Consider the following 17,457-nt stretch of genomic DNA (forward strand, 5'->3'; position numbering starts at 1 on the left):
GCGCTCCGTTGCTTTCACGCAGGAATTCCAAGTCGCTTCAACGGGGTACGGAATGCGAGAGGATGGAAAGTTATTATATATTCATAGGCAGAAATTTAGGCATACGTATAAGAGTATAAGAGAGAGATTTCCGACTGTACAGCTACCGTATTCTCTCCGTCTCTACGTAACACGTGTCTACGCCCACGTGAGCGGCGTTTACACCCATCGCACCCATCGAATGACAACGCATAGGGATCCCAGAGACGTGACCGGCATGATTTATAGATATTCTCGAGTAAAACATCGCGGTATGCGCGCGGGAGCGAGTATAAGATCTCGGCGAGGATCTGCTTGCGGTTGCTGCTGTTGACCGAGACTGTTAGCCATTTGAATTCTCCTCTTTTCTTCCCTCTTCATATTTTTTTTCCTTTACTCTTCTCAGGCGCGATGAGATAAAATAAAATATTACTTTATAGAGACACACATTACTGATGTAACAGAGAGTATAGAATCTTAAAAGAAAAACGTGGAAAACCTGAATTCTCAAGGATTTTTTTTTATATGTTTTATAGAGAAATCAGAAAATTCTCCTCTTTTCTTCCCTCTTCATATTTTTTTTCCTTTACTCCTCTCAGGCGCGATGAGATAAAATAAAATATTACTTTATAGAGACACACATTACTGATGTAACAGGGAGTATAGAATCTTAAAAAAACGTGGAAAACCATGAATTCTCAAGGATTTTTTTTTATATATTTTATAGAGAAATCAGAAAATTCTCGTGGAATTTTATTAAAACTCAGAATATTAAAAAATTCTCTCTATTCTTTATTTTAATTTTTGTGATGAAAAATTTATTTTAAAAAACTGTAGAAAAAAATCTTGAAAATATTTTCTTTACGCGGTGAACAAAAATACGTGGAAGCTCAGGAACTTTTTACAAGATTTAAGTAGACACCTTGTTGATGTATTAAATAATAAAACGTGGAAAACCTGAATTTTCAAAGATTTTTTAAAAATATATTTTATAGAGAAATCAGAAAATTCTCGTGGAATTTTATTAAAACTCAGAAAATTTAAAGAAATTCTCTCTAATAATTTTACTCTTATATTTATCTATGTTTATATTGTACGATCAATGTTTTAACAAAATGTTGAATATACAGTATATATTCTTTATTTTTAGTGATAAAAAATTTATTTTAAAAAATTGTACCAAAAATCTAGAAAATATTTTCTTGGTGAACAAAAATACCTGGAAGCTCAGGAACTTTTTACAAGATTTAAGTAGACACCCTGTTGATGTATTAAATAATAAAAAAGTGTTTATATATAATTCTGTGCAAGTAACTCTTTGTTTTCGCTGTAATTATATTATGGTAACTATATGAATCATAATTCGATTATATTAGGAATCTATTTTATTCTTTTCTTTTCAAGTTTATTTATTTATTCTTTCATAATCGGATCTAAGAATATAAATACGTACGTATATATCTACGAGAATCAACATATAAGATCTTCAACATATCTTCACGTCTCGTTAGGTGAAAAAAAAATGTCGCATCGTATTAGCGTTTAACTCGATGGTGCATGCGATATCGCAAATTTATACGATGTGCCGGTTACAAGCCGATATGAATCCAGATTACAGCATATTAGTTACGTGAGAAATCATTTCCTAACATTAATGCTACACGGCTATCAAGAAATCCCATGACATATATGCGTGTACTACGGTATACATAATACCATTATAGGATACAATTTCAAGGAAGATGCGAACAAAATTTCACATTGAATAATTCAGTTTTTCCTTGAAGAAAATATTTATATTTTAATATGACAATATATATTTTCAGAAATTTCACATACAAAATATGCGTATGCTTTATTTTAGAATTCTAATTTTATCGCAGCACAGAATTTTTTATTTTCTTGGAAACTAGTTCGATAAGAGAATAGGTTTTCATCCAATTAAAAAATAGATAAAGTCATATATGAGAATATGCACTTAATATATGTATGTATATTTCCAGAGAAAAATATTTTATTTAAAATCCGTATAAAATTTCGAAATAAAAATCTACCGACATCAAGCAATGTTACATTATACATAAAATATTGCTACGATCAATGATGCGATTTTTGACGGTTGCAATACTTCGAACAATGCATAAATTAATTATAGTAGCACCTCAAGACCTCGCGAACGAATTATTATCTCTTTGTCCAGACGCAATCGTTTATGGTTTAATCATTTACAAATCGTTTGTACGTGCTCATTATAAAATCCTTTTCTTCCCCGCTCTGAGAAATTTCATTGATTCGATCCTACTTATCACGTGGAATTTCACCAAGAATCGGACAAAAAATCACAATTTTTAATATGATTATTAAATTTTCTTGATATCTTGATTGAAAGATGAATGAAGATATTATTAAAATAATAGCCCGAGCTACAATATTTTTTACTGGATTGAAAAAATGAGATATATGCTACTTGGCCAGAATTTAATTAAATATTGTGATTAGAGCCGTTTCAGTTTTTTTATAAACTATGAGATATATATTTTTTGTTATTATGTTCATTAATTTAACAGAAAGGAAGAACTTTATCATAAAAAAATTCCCTATCTTATATATACATATATTCATATATCTTTTCCTTTAATAAAATTTCTCGAAATTTGTATTATACTTTTAAGCATTTCGTAGGCATTACAACCGTATATATATATTTAAAGCTTTTTAATGCAGCTTATTTTTTAATTAAAAATTGTCAATTGATAATTTGTAGATTTTATGAAAAATTTGACAAGAAATATTTACATATGTCCATAATATTGTACATAAATGTTTATTTTATACGTGTGAATGAAATATTGTTCAAGACTATATATTTTTAAATATCTATACATATTAATATTATTTTCATTTGAAATTAGCAAAGAATTCGAATGTAATAAAAATTAGCGACTAGATACTTCAAAATATTATGTGTATCCAGGTTTTATTTTAAAAGTTCACAATATAATACAAGATTTATCAATATTCGAAATATTATGCATACAAAATTTCTAATTAATAGCAAACTATATAAATTGTATACAACGAGAATTATGTTGCATCACATTAGCCAAATTGATAATAGCGGTTCGAAGATTCTACGCAACAACCTCTCACAGCTTTCCTACTTATCAGCAAATTAATTTCAACATTTGATTTATGCGTTTCTGTGAGTAATTGGATCAGCATCGTTCATAAATCGCTGTCAACGAGTCCCGAGCTTCCTTATAGTTAGAATGATCTACGATCGGGCGGTGGCGCGGGATTTTGCTCGATACCGCATGAACTCTATGGAAAAATCGCGAGGATGGAAAGCTACGCTTAATAATCGTCGTTGTCGCGAACAGGATGCGCAAGATGAATCGCGAACTGAAACGAAATGGTAACAGTGAACGGAATCGAAAAGAAACGCTCGTGCGTTCCGCATTCAAGAAAAATGCAGAGATCCACCGCGTAATTGGATGTTCGCAATTAACCGGAGGTAATGACGACGATGAGCGCGATAGTATCGCATATTATGCTTGTTCGTTTCAGAGGACGATTCCTGTTCTCACATTTCTTAAAGCCAGGCAATTGACTTATTGTTGCTGTGTCACAACAATAAATGATTTATTTTTTATGATTATATTAACTTACTATATGTATGTAATTGAATTGCAAGATATGTACAGCCGATATCTATACATTTATAAAATACGCAATTATATTATATAATACATATGTATTAATAAAGATTGATTATAATGAGTATTAAATTCTTGTTTTATTGAAATTGCGATATAAAAAAGAATCTTATATATGTTTATATCGAAAAATATTTCTTGATGATATTGATTAAAATGTAAAAATTAACAATTCATAATTTTGCTAATAATTAACTTATCGACTCTCAAATAAAAGTTTTCATATCGATAAGGTCCTAAAAAACTATACTATAGCTACTATAGCATATATATAAATATATTAAAGATAATGAGTATAAAATATTATTTTTTTTTACATATCAATGTGAATCTCACATCTAACTTTATAAAAATTAAAAATTGATAATATATTTTTGTTTACCCTTTTTTATCTAATTGTATTGCCTCTTATTTAGTTCCAATAAATAAAAAGAAATATAAAGTGATTAAAAAATAATTAGCTATTTAAGCTATTTTAATATTATGTTTTAATATCACTTTTTCGATAGAGAATTATTTCTATTTACATTTTTGTTTTTATTTTATTTATATTTCAAAAAGTTTATACATAGAATTTTTCAAAACGCTTACGAGGATAATTTGCCATTACTTTGTAACATATTGCAACACTGTTTACAACGGAATTTTAGAAAATGATTTTGTAATCGTTTTTTGCACTTTTTTTATTTGTTTACTTAATAAGGTAATAAAGTCGTACCTCATTAAAATCGCAATGTGTCAAAGAGTAATCTCGATGATGTGCTCTAGTAGCTTAGGCTATACTCTTCTTCATAATCTGTAGAAACTTTATAATCAGGAGATCATAAACCGTCAATTCTCACAACTTGAACCAATTTCTCCAAGAGACTATTTTTTTCGTACAAAACGTGTCAAGTCTTTTAACATTCATGTTGCTAAACTGCATTTTGATGTTTAGAGCGACCGACCTACTTTTTCGTGTTAAAAGCGACAACTTTCTTGTCAACTTTCGCAAGACAGAGACAAGTAGACAAGTAGTGAAATTTGCATGTGCACGCGCTTTGAAAATCACACATCCCATGAAACTGTCGCATGGAATGTGGTACCGCTATACTGCATGAAGGATTTAGGATTTTAATCCGTCATGCTCTGTTTAAGAAATCGCGCGACAATTTCTAATCTTCGTCTTCGCAATCATCATTGCATATCGTTAACGACCGATTCACGAGGTGTATTTTTCTCTTTTTTAATTTATTTATAATAGAAAGTACAGTTATATATCTCACACACAGCAGTTTCTAACGCGATAAATAGAAAATTGAACACTTAATAAAATATAAAACTCTATTGAGTGTCAATGCTAAATTAAGTGTAAAAATATCAGCTATATATTAGGGCTATTCAGAAATTCAAACAGTCTGAATGTAATATTATTTTGATTAAATAATTTGAAATTTTTGGATTATTATATTCTATTTCTTTTTAAATTTAAAAAAATTTATTTCTATGACGTGTAATCGGAATATAGGATCAATTAGAATCAGAGAAACTGGTTTTTAGTACAAGTCTAATTGGTTAATTCTCGATCTCGCGGTTTGTTTTGTGACGATGTACATATTATTACAAATAAAGTGTCGAAAGCGAGTAACGAATAAATAATTACAGGCCGCACTATTTAATCTGCATGAAACAATTGCTTTTACGGTGAGGACATGCATTGTCTTACCTGGCTCATTACGAGTGACAAGTGACAGCTTAGTGAACTTCATAAAAATTACAACCATGTAGATAGATTATACTTTGTAATTGTAAGGTATCACGCGTACATCATCGCACAGTATTTGTGAATGTTACGAGAATAAAGCAATCTTTGAAACAGAAAAAAGAAATCTTATTTTTATGGACAAAAACTAACAAATTAATCAAATATGTCATTTACATACAATTTAGTTTAACTGAATTAATGCCGATTTTATTAATTAATTCTATAATTAAATCTAACTGTGCAATACTTTCGTTCGTAATTCATTTGTATTTAATTACAGGCGATTATATTGTAACTAAATCACTCTAAAATTTTTTATTTTTAAATTTGTATCTCTACCATTAATAAATATTGTCATTAATTTATTTTGAAGGATATATATTTTGCAAGTAAATGTATATATTTTTTTATTTTCAAGTAATGCACAAAAAAACTAAAACTTCATAAAAAAAAAAAAAAAAAAAAAATAAAATTTTTCGAGGAAATTCCCTTATGTGAATGTTTACAATACTTGTAATACTTGTTTGTAATAATATTGTTTATAGCGTGCATAGTTCAATCCCGCACCGATTTAACTTTTAATTGATCGTTATGCTTGACAAATATACGCGTACGATTGGCATCTGTGTGCGCTCCGATTATAGCGGCTACGGTTTATTAGTATCAAATGGGATTAAATTGCGCGGAACATCGTATATAAGATGTTTATTGGTACCGAGTTATATATTTCATTTGAAGAGTCGCCTTTGAAAAGAAGGTCTCACCGTATACGTGGCATTCGGAGCACCGGATTATATCAACTGATATGAGCAAAATGTGATTGCACGCACTAGTAAACTTGTTTCTGTGGTGTATCGATGAGCTAGTATAGGCTTATCAGTAAACCGGTATACATGAGAACGCGACGTAAAATTATTATTCAGGAAAATTGCAGCGCAAATAATTGTTATTGTTATTATTACTAGTATTTTTAAACTAAATTTATATTAGAATAACAAATATGAAGACACTTATTTGATTATGTACATATATCTGTAATGGATTGAATATCTTAAATTCAACAAATTTTGAAATTCCGTATTTATAAAATTTATATAACTTTTTTTTACTAATAAATATTACTTCAAATGTAATCAATGTATTTAAGTTTTTTAATCACGTGTATTTTTAAAATCTGATGCAAATGTCAGAAATATAAGATTGTTTAAAAAAATACATAAAGATAAAAAAACCTATTGTATTATGGAATTAATATTATAAAATTTATTTAATAACTCAAATCATGCATATGAATAGAGAAAAATATCGTATAAAAACAAAATTAAAACTGTTTTTAAAAATATTTTTACTCTTTCCGTAATTAAAGTACGCTTATATTATATTATATTTGATAAAAAAAAAAGTTAAAAGAATTTGTCTGCGAATTAGTTTTCCATTTTATACGAAAAGGAGGAAACGGATATAGTATTCGTATACAAAACCTCTCCGAAGAGACACTCAAATATTGTTTGCGTAAACATTGTCCGCAGGGACACACGTTGATAATGTACGCATACAGTGTACGTAGGTGTATACTAGACTTGAAACAAACACAACATTCAAAAAAGGAACAAGAACAAGAATTACGTAGGTTGACGTAAATGTCCTTCGAGAGCCATGACTTGATTAGTCTAATATGGAAGTGACCATGGCATCAATTGATATTCTTTTAAATCTTTTACGTCCCATCTTTGTTCTATTCAACTAGTTTTTTTTATCGAAATATAAGTATTTTTTACTTACATCATAGAAAATATTCTGATACATAAAATTATGCACATGCAAATCGTCGAAATGCTTTCATTTATAAAAATATATATTATACATACTATAATAAGAAACATATGAATGTAATATATCTCTGCGGATGTTTGTCCAAATGTTGATGGAAATATGATGGAAGGTTGCTGATTTGCTTAAGTAATTGCATGCAAATTCCCTACTTATGTATATTCTCTTATCCGATACAAGAATTATTTTTTTATATCAAATATGTAAGCATAATTAAACTTAAATTGATTATATCTTAAGAATAAGAAGTTTACGAATTCAAGTTTTTTTTTCTGAGATTTTATTTCATTAAATAATTAATTAATTTTCGAATTTTATTTTTATTTTATCAAAAAATTATAATGGCAATTGAGAGAAATGATAAAGACGCGTCAATATCGGCGAGTAATATATCACAATTTGGAATGCAATAAATTGTACGATGACGATGAGCTTTTATGGTTTGTGTAGATATTTTTTTATATTTCATTGTCAGAAAAGTAAGATTGATATCATGAAAATAAAAGAGATCAAGCTGTTCACACATCAATGATAAGATTACTTCGGAGAAGAACACCATATTTTTGAGCCTATGTACACTCATATATTGTATATTTGACGTTAAATACAGCTGTTTGATTTTCATTCGAGCACGATTTTCACATTAAATAAATACATATAGTTGAAAAATACACATGATCTGCGAATTATCTCTAAAAGCAACAATTATAATTGCACGTGACGTGTTTTATTACACATATACTTTGCCTACCTATCAAAAGTGTAAATCGTTGGAACAATAATAATCCTGATTCGTTGTCTTTTTTCCGAGTTCTGAAAAGCGCAAGGCATTTCTCGCCCGTGATTTCGCGAGCGCGAGAACAATGATGTCGCATTTACGTTTATCCGGAGCAGAAACGACGATAATAATCGCGGTATGCAATCATATAGGATGAGAAAATGCACCGGATGATTTCGTATTAAAGAGCCGAGTATTTCTATAATTGTGGTAATTGGCACGAAAGTAACGACTTGCAGTTTTTACACTCAACGCGATTTAGTTTCATTCATCGCTATATTCTCTCATATTTTACTACGCTACTGATCTACATATAAATATATAAATAAATAAATAAATAAATATATATATATATATATACACATATATATGGAAATTAAATTACTCGTCTCGTTAGACGTGCGTCCACGCGCGTACAAAAAAAAAGAAAAATACGCGCCATTTCTTCGGCCGTAATCGTCGAGGAAGTTCAAATGAGATCGTGGCTTCTTGCGAGCAAAAAATTTAAATAAAATTGTCAGCGTGCGTGCAGGGAGTAGCGTGCTGATTATACTGCGCGTTACCAATTAGATTCTCGTATTCTTGATGAAAGGCGGTAACGATAAATTAAATGATTCTAGTATCTAGATTCATTAATACGTGATCTTTAAAATAATTAATATCGAATCTCCTTAATATCTCCTCTCTTCATTTATCATTATCAACTCTGCTGCAATATACATGCTTACGGTATTAATGATGAATTATTTTAAAGCAGGATTAAAGGAAGCGTTAACAGAGAAGCGAGAGTTATCAGAATCTTGGAAAATATCACCGAACCGTGAACTTGATTATAATTACTATATGTCATATTAAAAGCAAATATTTTTCAAACATTTTTTTTTTTTTTTTTTTATTTTTTTTTTTTAACACACGATTTAGTGAATAATTTTTTGTCGGAAAATTTATTACCAATCTTTGTTAAAAATGATGTTGTTACGAATGAATACAAGGTTGTTAAAGTAAAATGATTACGTTACCTCAATCGGTTAAAATTGGATTGACGTTTCGGATTTCAAACGCATGGGAAAACGCACAAGGAAGCCTGTGGATTTTAATCACGGCCCACCGTTTTAATCGCGCGACCCGTCGAAGCGATCGACATGGTGCGATTATTACAAAGGGTCCACCGTCACGCACGTGAGCTCACTTGGCGGCTCCGTTCCGCGGAACGGCCGGAGGCTTACTGACGTCGGCGCGGCACGACCGGCGCGGCGAAGCGCTGAGCAGCGTAATGAGGCGCCTTCACCTGCTCGTAACGTAAGTAGAGTTTATCTGAGTTTATCCCCCCGCAAGTTATACACGTCAAGTCACACACGCGCTATGGAAGGGACATATGTGCATACCTACACGCATGCTACGCACTGCGATGCGTATAGTCGATAATCAAACCGTTTTCTTGCCTGTACGTTTGAAAGAGAACGAGTACGGACGTTGGTTTGCGCAAACCAATCGCGTGATCGCAAATGCATCGAGATGTAACTCTCGTAAAATTAATGAGCCCGAGCAAGAATCGATGTCAATGTCATATGTGTCAAAGGGGTTTCATTCATTAACGTATCAACAGAATTATAAATAATATTGTCACTCTTTCAACGGGAAAGAGGGATTTTTTTTTTTTTTTTTTTTTTTTTTTACTATCTTCATTGACTCCTTTTGATAAAAAAAAATATTGAAATTTTATTTATAGAACTTTAGGAAACGTAATACATTATGAAAGAAAAAATTTTTAAATCAATCTTCTTTAGACTTTATTAACTCTACATACCACAATATTAGCTAATAATACTCAATTTTAATATTGGCTACAGATGAATTTTCAATATTAGATGCAAAATCGACAACTTTTGACTTTTAAAGTTAGTATTTTTTAATATTAAATCAATATATTCTTCTTTAAACACATTTGCTAAACTAATTCTTTGTTATATTATCAGTATTTGTTCTAAAAAATAATTCAAAATCTACTGTTAAATTAAAGGAGCAAAAAGATATCAAAAGTTTAGTCATTAGAAATTGTCGTAATTAAAAATTAATTTTTTTTTTAAACTTAAAATTAAAATTATAAACATTTACATTCTCAACGTAAAAGTTTCAATCACTATATCAATTTATCAATCGCTCATGTAGGAAACTGATGATTATATCATTAATATGTGGTGACAGAAACTAATAATTTATTTTTTAATAAATTTCTTAGTGCTATAATTAGTATGCAAATATTGGCAGTGTATTTGCATTTATGGGATAATCATTAAATATTAACTAAATATTCATCGCACTTTTAATCTAATCAATATTTAACCAATATTAATTATAGTTATATTGTGCTATTAGAAGTCTGATATAATCGAATGCAAATGGATCATCATGAGATTAAAATAATTAACTGCTGAATTGATTATTATTAATTTATAATCGAATTGCACAAAATTCTAATTATATTTACCGATTTAAATTAAGGATTAAATGTTGAATAAAATAGGAAATAAAAGATAAATTGATTTGAGTCCAACAATATGTTACAATGATTACTTTTAATAAGAAATTACACAGATATTTAATTCAGTTTTTCATCTGTGTATATATATATATATATATTGCAGTTTTTTGTCAAATCAATCTTTTCATAAAAAACCGAATCTTTAGAGGTCGAATTTTTATTAAAAAAAAACTTTAGCTTTTTATAAAAATATTGAATTTACAGATTTAATATGATATATATTTTATGCAACCAAGTTAATGTCTATCAAACTTGAATATATTAAATTCAAATAAAAAGTTAAAATATTTAAATAAACTAATGTTTATTTAAATATTTAAAAATTATATAACGCACCATTGTAAACGCGTATTATTTTATTAAATGTACCATGTATTTCTTTGTAATATCATCTTTTACTTAAACTAGAATTATTGATCTAGGTGAAACGCTTGACATAAGATAAAACGGTTTCTACGGATAGTTTCCTATTGGATACAAGCGCGACAAAAATTAGTAGTCAATTTCCATAAAATAATATAAAATTTATCCAGTACGTTTTACTTGACTGGTTATAACATGTTAAATAATGTGTGTCTTTATAATTTATGAAAATCTTTACGCGTACATTTTATATATGTTACCTTTTCAAAATAAGTATAATTTTGTGGAAATAAGTTCAATTTACTCATTTCAAAACATCCATATATAAATACTATCATTAAAATGTCAATGGTTTTAAAAGTAAGACTAATAGAAATATAAATAAATATCTTATCTTAATAAATATATTGGAAAGTTTGTAGCGATTTTCTCGTAAAAATTTAAGGCTGTGAGCCTTGTTTTTTTCATTTAGCATCTTCCGAGTAATTTCAAAATGGGTTAGTTTCAATTAATGTTTTCATTTCTCAGATCGTCATTTCGAAGCGTATACAGCATTTCTTTAAAATTAAAATCGCCAAAGAGCTTTATTCAGTAAATCAGTTACAAAGTTATCAGTCATTTAATTCTGCATCATCTCTAAACAGCTGATATTTTTTTACATGCTGTCTTTTTCCTTTTCAAAAATGAAATAATATCAAATAACGAAAATTTATTTATTTCCATTTTAAACAATTAAAGAAAATTACTAAAATTTATCAAATGCAAACAAGTCTTACTGTAAAATACGTGTCAAAATGTCACTTTACAAAATATATTATCAGATATAATCAGTAGTCAAACTGAAAGTAACACCATCTACTTTTTAACGTCATATATTAAAAAACACTACATTTCTTGAAAAATTTAACATATAAATATTAAAGATATTATAAATAATAAATATTATATTGATTAAACTTATATACTTTGTTTTTGTATATGTATATATACAATATTTATTTAAATACCAATTATTATCGAATCATTAACAATTTAATTTTATATTATTAATCTTTGTAACGATTGTAAGAGTTATAATATTTTAGCAAAATGTAATCATTTTATATTACCAAGAATAGGTACATTATTATTGGAGATGATTCCTAAAGATGGCTGGTCTTACAGGAATAAAATATAGTCATTGGATAAAACATTCATGTTTATTATTTTTGAAACAGTTATATAAAAAATCTATTTATTTTTTATAATAAAATAATGATTGAATAAATGAAAATATTTACATATGATTAAAGTAACTCGTGTAATCATTTTTTATGCAGCCAAAATGATATATCAACGCTCTCTAATTATCTTCGGATTTATTATAAGCAATCCACTTGACAGTTAATAACAAAAATTTATTCATAGCTTTGTCAATGTGTAAAAATAATAATTGATAAGGCAAAACATTCGTATTTATGTATTATCCTTTGAGCAGCTATGAAAGATCGGTATATTTTCGATGATAAAACAGTGACTGGAGTTAAAATACTCATGTTGTTATCTTCGGTTAAAAAGATCGGTAGTATATCGTCCTTCTTTAGTTATCTTCAGACCCCCATGATAATAGTCATCCTACTGATAGTTATGAAAATTTTCATACAGCACATGTTCCTAAAAGACGATTTAAAGACGTCTTTCAGACATTTTGAAGATTTCTCTTGGCCTTTTTGTGTTGTATGGATTTACATTATTGACGTCTTATTTTAATAACAATCTCGTTGGTGCAGATGAGATTACTGTTTAAAAAAAAACGCCAGACATGGTAAATTTTCTATCAGGTGAACCTGAAGATAACTAAAGAACGATGCTATACCGATCGTTTTGATCGAAGATAACAACCTGAGTATTTTAATTTATTTTAGAGATATATACGTTTTAGAATCCCCCTCCCCCCATGACAGATATGATTTTTATATATTTATATGTATTATGTACTGACAGTGTGCATGCGTTTTCATGTTACCTGTCGAACATGAGGCTGTTCCGCTGGTAATCGCAAACGTTGCAAGTGCTGCATTTTGATGAAAGATCCGTTTCTCTGTCGGTGTCGTCGCATCGATCTTGATCTTTTCGATGATCTACGACGATGCTCCACGTTCGGTTGATAAGGTAGAAGAGATAGAGCGATTTGCTTCGTCGACAGGATTGCGATCTCGCGTTTCCCATTGTTATTTCGTCGTCGATCTTACTTTATATAGCACATGTACACAGCATTAAAGTACATTTTATTTTTGGTTTTTTTTTCTTTTTTCTTTTTTTTTTTTTTTAAGAAAAAAATTTTTATACGATTCTCCTCACACTTTTTTATGCACGATATAATATAAATTTGTTACGTCTATGTTGACTCGTATTATTTGTCTTGCGCACAAACCTCTCTCTATCACTCACGAAAGTTTTTAATTCACTTGATTATTTAATGCAGAGGAGAATCTGTACGATATGTAGTTCTTTCGGAAAACACTTCTGCGTTGCAAGAATTACGTTCGATTGCATGACCGACCGTGAAAACCGTGGGATTCTTGCGTGCCATGACCCTGTGGTCGGTTAGAATCGTGTAACAGCTTAAATAATAGCTTACATCCTTCTACAAACGGAGAAGGCACAGATCTTTACGACTTGGCGAGTTTACTATTTGTTTATTACCTTCAATTTAGTTTTCTAAAATATAGTGTATATTAGTGTATTTGATTTTATTTTTGCACTTGCTTACTCTACCCGAATTTCAGAAAAAAAAACATATTAATTTTTTTACGCGAAATTTTTTTATGTAGATCTCACTTGCAAATTTCTTTTTCTTCTACGTTTAATAGCTGGCTAGTTTCATTTCCTGTTCTGATTGTTTACTCATTATGAACGACTATTGCATTGGACCATAAATGCGCGTTGTTCATGTATCGTTGCAGATGTATCATTAACATTGTCTATGCGATTGTGTTTACACTTGTAATTACGAAGCAACGACTCGAAAGTAACATTTAAAGAATGGACGCACACTGCACTTCCTCGAATGGCGAAGGGAATTAAAATGCACTTTTATGACGAGACTTTTATTATTAAGATCTATTGCCGGAAAATACCCATAAATTATACTCGCGACATATTTACGTTAGACTGTTTTATTTTCCGTTACGTATTTTCTAATAAAAATTTATTTATAAAGTATTTAAAACAATCATTTCAATTATTTTTTCTTGTTTTTTTTTTTTACTTTGATGATTCTACGCTTATCTTATTTTTTGCTAACAATCAATTTAATGATGAACATCCTTTAAATGATTTTTCAATATTTCAATAATTCAATCGTTAAATGAATTTTTTAAAGCAAGTTGTTATCTTGATTGTCATTGTATTTCTTGTTGAAGATATTTGCCAATTGCTTATTATATATTTGCATATTTAAATTTTCTCGCAAAGACTATCTGATTTCAATATGAAAATACTTAATAAATGTGTTTATATTATTATCTACAAATTATAATATATATATATATATATAGGTTGGTTTATGTAACTATTAACAGTTTAATGTCTCAAGAACTACTGCAATTAATTTTAATCGTTCTGGACTCGAAATTTAGATCCCAGAGGTTTTTAAAATTTTATATATAAATATGTATTTGAAATTTTAAAGTGGCTTTCCCTTCTTTCTTTTTAAGAGAATCGGAGGGGGATCAATCTTGACATAGATTTAAAAGCCCTATCGATATCTTCTGTAATTCGGTCTATTTTTGTTTTTTTTTTTTAATACTTTATAATAAGAATAAATAATAATTAAAATAAAAATAAATTAAAGATTTACACATCGCATGAAAGATTTTACACATAATTTTGAAAGATAACAAAAATCTTAAAAATGTTTATTTTCAAAAAAAAGATGACTTTATTGAAACTCAATAAACTTTCATAAATTTTAAACAATTTGTTGCAGTACTTTTACGTATTATGTTTTTAGTTTTTAGTATGTTGGTTTTGAAAAAAAAACATTTTAAATTTTAGTCCTCGATTTTACAAAATATTGTTTACTCACAAAAATTTGAAACAATACCATAAGATTGTGTTTTGATAGAGAACAGTTCCTAGGAGGTATACATTTTTAACTTTATTTTAATTTTACTTTTAGATAGGGGTGGGAAATAGAATAATATAATATCATTTTGATATTTTTTCTTCTACAATACCGGTGAATCGAATTGGGATCAAGAAAACATGCTACTGGGTTTGAAATCATTCTTGGAAATCTTACAATTAGTGATCCACTAACACATAAAAACTGACGCACGGTAATTTTTGTAAGAATTATTATTACACTTTTATTGCACTTTTTTATGTATATTTTTTCTGATTACATATAATGTTACACGAGTAATGGCAAGTATATACACATTTATAATGCATATAATTATAATTATAATATATATAATTATAATTATATAATGTATATCATTACTATCATAATATATATGTATGTACTTTATATATTTTTTATAGTGTATTTTCTATGTGTATGCTTAAATATTTCTCTTGCAGTTAAACAAAATCTATATAATCCATGTTTATAATTTGATTGAATATGATAATAAATATTGTAAGATACAACAATAAATTAAATATACAAGTTTGTTTCAAGTCAAGAGCATTATTTTGGAGTATTATTTGTATGTTATATAATTATGTATATCAATGTATTCTATTAATGTCATGATAATATTATAACCTTTTTGAAACATTTTAATAATTACAGAGAGATTTTTTTTACTCACATTAACATTTTACTCACATTATAGAACATGTTATTAACACCTGCAACAATAACTGCACTAAAATATTCAGCAGTGCTCTTGTTTAAGAAGATTGGAATAAATAACAATTTCAAATACATACGAAGAGGATTTAATTCTAATTTTTTTTTCTTTTTCTTATCTCTTCAACAATCAGTAGGAATCTTAGTGATCCACTAACACAAAGACTGACGTAAAAAGATTTGACTCTGTAATTTTTGTGGAATTGTTATTACACTTTTTTTATGTAAATTTTTGGTATTATTTTTCTCTGATTACACAGTAGTAGCAAGTATGTATATACACATTTATAATGTATATAATTATAATTATAATTTATATAATTATCATAATGTGTACGTACATACTTTGTATATTTTATATTGTTCTCTATCTAAATCGTACATTAATTTATCCTATTTGTGACATCAATTTTACCACCGACCGGCATGCGGCGTCTCGCCGCAAACAAAGCGAGTTCCTCTACATCGGAGCGATTAGCATTTGCTAAAAATCGCACTTACAAAGCACCGACCCCGCACTTCTCTCATCCCGCTCCACTGTTTCGCGTGAACGTTCAACTCACTGTACATCACGGCTGCCGCGAAAATGATCGGTTAAAAATCGACACATCCCGGGCGCGCGGCCCCGGGACAACAACACCTCCCTTGGGAGACACGGACCTCTAGGTGCTCACGGAGAAAGAGAGAGAGAGAGAGAGAGAGAGAGAGAGATTCGGTGAAAAACCCGTGAGAGCATGAGAGGCCGCGAGAGGCATTCACCGAGCGGCTTTCAAGAGCCGACTGCCAACCCGCGAATGCCCCGAGGTGCACGTGTGCACATCGCCTCTCTCGGTTGCCTCTCCAACGAGACCTTCTCGTCTTCATTCTCGGCCGGTGCGGTACACGTCCAATGCCTGGCGATATCCCGACACGAGGGAAGAGGACTTGTATGTACGTTCTCGCAGTTTTCAGACTGTGGGTCAAGTCGCGACCTACGGCGCGCCGATGCACCGTGAGTCGTCGTCTCATCTCGTCGGCTTCTCGAGCACCACGGAAAACAAGATTCCGAGGGAGGGGAACACCCACTCACTGGGTCAGGTTTTTTCGTCGTCTTATTCAAATGCTCCCGATTTAGGACACTAGGTGTGCCTTTTCTTACACGTATCTTACCGAACGTTTACTTGACCCATTCATCGTCAATCGGATGATGTACAGAAGTATTTTTGATGTCTTGTATTTATCAATCACTTTGCTATGGCAATTTCTTATAGATTTAAAGTACGGATTTTGTTTTTGAAACAGACAAATTTTTACTCTTCTTTTACTGATTAATTCTGCTATCAAAGTCAAGTTGGAGTCATCGTCTTGAAAGAGCCTTGTGATTTAAGTGCAATAATATTTTTTTTTTATTCTTTAAGGATATGATTTATAGGACACGGTGTATTATCTTTATGCACTTCTGGAAATTTCATAGTATTATTGTTTGCTCGCTGATAGCAACGAGGGTACAGAGGTACAAATTGAATACGTAGAAATCTCATGTTTTGCGAACGTACCAACATGCTGGTTTTAAAATACGAGTACCTGATCTCACGTAATAAGGAACGTAAATCGCCGACCCTTTCTACGCAAAAAAAGCGGAAT

At 29.6% G+C, this 17,457-nt stretch overlaps 2 protein-coding genes across 3 annotated transcripts in view; one reads left to right on the forward strand and one right to left on the reverse strand.

Annotated features, from left to right (window-relative positions):
• Positions 1-13,285, reverse strand: part of Mwh (multiple wing hairs) — a 48,986-nt gene extending 35,701 nt beyond the window's left edge. The window contains exon 1 of one of the 2 annotated variants that reach the window (XM_072905183.1): positions 12,997-13,285. In XM_072905183.1, the coding sequence (XP_072761284.1) occupies positions 12,997-13,199 (203 nt within the window). In that variant the 5' untranslated portion in view covers positions 13,200-13,285. Of the gene's footprint in view, positions 1-9,105; positions 9,318-12,996 lie in introns of those variants that run through there. The other variant, XM_072905185.1, reaches the window with a different exon arrangement.
• Positions 1-17,457, forward strand: part of Sce (E3 ubiquitin-protein ligase Sce) — a 45,157-nt gene that overhangs the window by 16,500 nt on the left and 11,200 nt on the right. The window lies entirely within an intron of this gene.

The sequence above is a fragment of the Anoplolepis gracilipes genome, chromosome 13 (genome assembly GCF_047496725.1).
Source record: "Anoplolepis gracilipes chromosome 13, ASM4749672v1, whole genome shotgun sequence".
Lineage (NCBI taxonomy): Eukaryota > Metazoa > Arthropoda > Insecta > Hymenoptera > Formicidae > Anoplolepis > Anoplolepis gracilipes.